The 5,756-nt window shown below is 41.6% G+C and overlaps 1 protein-coding gene across 1 annotated transcript; it reads right to left on the reverse strand.

Annotated features, from left to right (window-relative positions):
* Nucleotides 1-2,240: 2,240 nt before the first annotated feature.
* On the reverse strand, nucleotides 2,241-4,814 carry sox11b (SRY-box transcription factor 11b). The gene has a single exon (XM_043220182.1). It carries the CDS (start codon nucleotides 4,731-4,733, stop codon nucleotides 3,639-3,641), a length of 1,095 nt encoding a protein of 364 aa, XP_043076117.1. The 5' UTR covers nucleotides 4,734-4,814; the 3' UTR covers nucleotides 2,241-3,638.
* Nucleotides 4,815-5,756: the final 942 nt, after the last annotated feature.

Consider the following 5,756-nt stretch of genomic DNA (forward strand, 5'->3'; position numbering starts at 1 on the left):
GCTGCTTTGCTTGTTATTCTCTGTCAGAGATACGGCTCCAAAGCAAGTGAGTAAGACCAACAAAACCACAAGCATAAACGAAGTAAAGATCTGCGGGGAGGAGATGGTGGGGGGCACCCAGCTGAGCGATGAACTGAACTCTACCTCAGTGCTTCTCGACAGTTTTTGCACCAGCCGTTAAGTGACCAACAACAATTACCTAAAAAATAAAAACGTAAAAATATGTTAATCAACATCACTAAATCAATCGATGTACATTAAATGACACAAAAATATACTAAAAATTAACAGCTGCTATTTAGTAACAGTATAGCAACATACACATTAACACAGTGAATTAATCAGGTTCTTGACTTGCTGTGCTATGGATCCTCTGCTTAATACACAAACGACTGTTCATATTCATTAACCTTTAAAGATTCTAATTCAGGAAGTCTCTTCTCATCTTTGTAATGGCATAATTAATCTCAGAGTCACATGTAGGTATTCTGCCTCTTAATGTAGTCACACCTTCTGGTGATATTCTCTGTGGTAAGATTATACATCAAACACAATAATTAAAATCTGGAACGCTCATTTTCTGTTCCTTAATAGATAAGATTGAGCAAAAGGTTGAGAACTCCATCTGTGATTGAACGAAGACATTTTGCGTGAGATTTTTCGCAAAGATTGGTATTATACGTGGCACACAGACGTTTCTATCAAAACTTCCATGTCATGATTAATCTTCCTGTTTGAATCAAGCAACAGGCCAGATGTCGGAAAACTTTCATATTTGCCCCGTTGACAGCATTTCCTGACCAACGGTGAGAAAAGACACGTAGCCAAACTGCAAGGTTGAAAATATATTAGCGGAAAAAGGAAAACTGAGTATCTGAGCCAATTTTCATAAACATTGATAACGGGTGAACAACATAGATGTGTGTACCTTCTTATTTAATGTTGAATCGGAACAGAAGCCTCAAAGAGAGCTCTTATAAAGTCGATGGGCCTGGTAGACATAGAGAAAGGAGGAGAAGTAAAGTGTTTTTAGGTCAAAATGGTAACACACCCCCCTGAACAGAACATGAGAATGTATAATCAAACCCATGTATCTTGGCAGCCGTCTCGTGAATGACTTTCCTCCTGTAGATTAACATATGGGCCAAATAAGCGCTATAGAGTACCACAAGCTTGTTCCCTCCTCTCAGTGTACCGAGACTCACAATTGCTTCCATAAGATCCCTTTCCAGAGATAATAATCCAAGTATAAATCATTACATTCAATTATGAGCATAAAGAAGGAATAACTGCTTAGACCTGATGTTAAAGTAAAACAAAAGTCAAGAACTTATGTGACAAACTGAAAAATATAAGCATGCACATATATTATTTATAGGATAACAGACATGCAAATGCTGAAAAGCCTGTTTTTTTAAGAGCTGACAGTTTTCTTTACATGCTAACAGTGACATAATGATTCGATCACTACCTTGAATGTAAACTAATATTGCAACCCACATACCATCAGTTCAGGCCGGGTGGCACAACTCATGAGTTATGCAGAAATAGATAGCGAGTTGCCAGAAGCATGACAGTTCCTCCAGCCTATTAGTAGATCCTGCGCCACTCACTAAAATAAAAGCTGAGGTAATGTTGCATCATACAAAGCCAGATTGCAATGACACAATCATTAATAGCATGCAGTGCTGGAACAGGCCTGTTATATAGCCAAGTAGGAGGCTCTCCATTTGAATACTCTTTGAAATTAGTTCTGAAAACGGGTTTTGCGCTATATCAGTACAAAATGCAGCTCGTGAAAAATACTGTGTAAATGATTGCAACTTTTTAATGCGCTTGCAAAGCCGAGTTCTTACCAGGCTGGGCAGTTAGTCTAGAGAGTGAGAGGCTTGAATGAATGCGGTTCAGTAGAAAGAAAAAAAAAAAGAGGGGAAGAGCCCTTTTGGAAGCTTGGGGGAGGGGGAGGTCATGGTTACACCAATCAAAATGAGCCTCATCCGGCAGCGCGAGATTTGATTTCTTAAAGGAGCAGATTTTTTTCTCGGTCCAGTGGAGAAGGAAAAGGGGGGAAAAAAAATAAATGCATTACTCAGTTTGAAAGGTGGGGTGGGAAAATGTTTGCTTGCATCTGGAAACACCAACCTTTCTGAAGGAGCCCAATGGCAAGATCACAAATATTCTTGCTTTGATCACTCAGACTCACACGCACACATGCCATTAACCAGACATACATTTTCTTATCAGTTCCAGCTGATTTATTTGTGTCAGATACAGACTTCAGCATGACGACATGTAACTCATTTCCTTTGCTACAAAACGCAGATGGTCCATTTTGAGAGTATATTGCACAAAATAATGAAAAACAAATGTGCCATTATGATAAAAATAAAAAAGCAAAACAAAATCCAGTTTTACACCTGCTATTTGGGACCCATTCACACAGATATACATAAACTCCTAGCTTTACTATATTACAGAACATATACAATCTTCAATCTAGTACCAGAAATGAGGCTCATGTGTTCCCCCAATTCCATTGTACACTTCCCTATAGAAACGCTTCAGATCTACAGCTGTACATTTGCCTCGAGTAAAATAATAACCAGGCATTTAAATGCAAGTCGACTTCTCAGTTTAATTCTTGCATGCTTTTACAAATGAAACCGGGTTGAAGTGCCTGAAGAAACCTCACTTAAAGCACAGTAAGAACATTCCCTTTAACTGTACAAAAATATGCCAGAAAATATTTTACTTTTTTTTTTTAAAAAGATGAGGTATGTTGGTCATGTATCAAAATGCTTCCTGCCATACCTGTGTGTTCTAGAGTGGTTATCTGCTTAAATATTCCCGTACTTGGAGGGAAACGGAACCGGTTACACACAAAAAAAAGAAACATTTGTGGCGTAAAGAAATTACATAAGACCTCAGAAAAAGTTCCATCCTGAACAGTGTTTCAGAACTGCCTCCATTCGGTCCAGCAACCGTTTACCAGCTCCCTGTAGAGATATGGGTGGGATGGGAATGCATAGTTCAGATTTTACATTTTGCGCTCCACCATAGTTTAAGCAGTTTCACTGCAACCCCACAGAATAACCACACACTATGGCAAGCTACTTTAACATTTATTGCCTTAAACTAACTGGAATCTATTTTCATGTGACTAGCACTTATTTTAATTACTAGTAAGTGAGTTAATAGTGGTTAGCATCTCAGTTTCACTAGTAATCAATCATTTATATGCACATCATTCCTCCTAGTCATTATCCTACACTAGTACCTTTTGAAATGGAACGGTTTCTTTTTACTACTGGCATAGTGACTAGCAGCAAAGACATAAAATTCACAGTGAACTGAAAAAAACAAAACTAAAACAAAAAACACCAACTAATGGCTTACAAGGATAAAAAAAAACTGCTTGTCAGATAAAAGTAGAAGCTATGTAGTTTTAAGGAATACATGTTAAAAGCGCTTGCCATACACACACAGCACTGTCAATGTTGACCATGTCACTTTTTTTTTCTACGTTACAAATCTCGTAACGCAGGTTCCGCCGTCTTAACCGGGACATCCACGGAGGCAGAGTCAAAAAATAACCTGAAGATGCGAGATGCCTCCTTGGTTCTGGAGGAGTTCGTCAGTTAGTAAGTGAAAACCAGGTCTGAAAAGTTCGCCTCCAGCCAGTCTCCCGCAATCATCTCACTGAGCTCGGGGGTGCAATAGTCCGGGAACTCGAAGTGAGAACCGAGGCTGCCCTCGCTGAAAGAGTCCAAATCTTTATCCACCAGAGAGAGACAAAGGTTTCCTGAAGTGTTGCCCAAGTCCGTCGAGTGAGAGCCCGCCGCTAAGTTCAAACTGAAGTCTACCAGCAAGTCATCGGAGTCCTCGCTGGAGCTGCTGGACGAAGAAGAGACGGACCTGAAAGAGGATGCTGGTGACACCGAGGCAGGGTAAGCTGCGCTCTGCTTGGTAATGTTCTTGAAGTTGTAAAACAGTCTGCTGCCGGGAACCGCGCTCGCGTGCCTGGACTCCTCGTACATGCTGGCGCCCTCGGACTCCGCGGCGGAGCTCAGCGTGGGGCTCGCGGGGACGTTGTGCAGCCTGACGTGCTCCTCTTCCTCGTAGTCGTCCTCCTCGTCGTCGTCGTCGTCGTCGTCATCTTCGTCGTCAGTAAGTTCCCTTTTGATAGACTTGGTCACTTTTAAGTTTGTGAAAACATAGTTGAACCTGCAGTCTTGCGAAGACGCTCTGGCGGTAATGTTTCCCGGTTTGCTCGGCTTGAGTTTCGCGCACTTCTTCCCTGCAGCTTTGACACTTTTGCCGATCTTCTCCGGCGACTGCACCGCTGGTTTCGAAGAACTTGTGTCGAGCTTTGGTTTTTTCTTCGGTCTGTATTTGTAGTCTGGGTAGTCAGCCATGTGTTGGAGCCGGAGCCGCTCGGCTTCGCGGATAAAGGGAATCTTTTCGCTGTCCTTCAGCATTTTCCACCGCTTCCCCAGTCTTTTGGAGATCTCGGCATTGTGCATGTCCGGTGACTGTTCCATGATTTTTCTCCTCTCGATCTTGGACCACACCATAAAGGCATTCATGGGTCGTTTAATGTGGCCGGTGGCTGTCTTGCACCAGTCCGGTTTCGGTGGCACCGGGCTGCACGCCATCAGTTCGTTCTCCTCGGTGTCTGTGGTCTCTCGCGACATGCTGCTCTCCGTCTCGCTGTGCTCCGTCTGTTGCACCATGGTCAAAGATACTTTTCTCCCTTGATAGACTCGCAGCTGCCGCACTCTAAGACAAACCTCTTTTCAAAGTTACCGACTGCCTTCTTAACTAGTTCCTAGGTTTCTCATATCGATTGCGTCACGAATAATTATCCAATAGCGTGCCGCGGCCCCGCCCACAAGCCTAAAAATTAACCCTTCGCGTCCAACCAGACCTTGCCTGGGCAGTGATTTAAATGGTGCCTTCATAACCAAAAACGCTGCCTTTTAGGACAACAGACAGCCATGCGCATATTTACTAAATCTAAACAAATTCAAGCCAACCGTATAAATAACGAAACAAATAAGTGAAAACAATGCTCAGTTCAAATTGAGTTATGAATAAAAAAAATAAAACATTTATAAATGCTTTTATAAATGAACTGAATGCTCCATACAATGTTTTTGTCATTTTTTGCTTTCACATACAGGATTGTGATATATAATGATACATCTGTTTGCTGTCAAAAACTAATCAGATGAAGGCATCTTACTAGATAGCATGCTATGCAGACACTGGATTCGGACATGTCTTGTTGCCACCCTGCCTCCGTACACAGCCCTAGATTGCATTCGTGTGCACGCCTGTGGGAGGGATTTTCATTACGTGTGCGAGACAGGCATATTGAATGAACACTGGGTTCGTTCAGTGCGACACACCAGGGGACAGAGATAAAGTGAGAGGATAAACATTTAGTGTATCTATATTTAAAAGATCGGAACACGTCCTTGTCATGCTCCAACCACTTGAGCGTTACTTATACAAATACCTGTTAATAATTATAACCAGAGCAACTAGGATAGAACGGTAATAATAACCTGAAAACCTAAATCAGGTTTTTAAGATGACAAAATTTCACGAATAAGACTTCGGGGGGAAAAGTACTAAATTCATTTTATTTTATTCTTTTAAAGCTATAAACAAAATGGTCCTCCCTCGATTAAGATTTTTTCCTCCCCAATTTGCACACTGCATTTGAATAAACTAGAAGAATATGCTTGAGG

Source organism: Puntigrus tetrazona, chromosome 20 (assembly GCF_018831695.1).
Source record: "Puntigrus tetrazona isolate hp1 chromosome 20, ASM1883169v1, whole genome shotgun sequence".
Classification (NCBI taxonomy): Eukaryota; Metazoa; Chordata; class Actinopteri; order Cypriniformes; family Cyprinidae; genus Puntigrus; species Puntigrus tetrazona.

Coding starts and splice junctions, on each gene's coding strand:
- sox11b (XM_043220182.1), bottom strand. CDS start 4,733: ATGGTGCAACAGACGGAGCACAGCGAGACGGAGAGCAGCATGTCGCGA.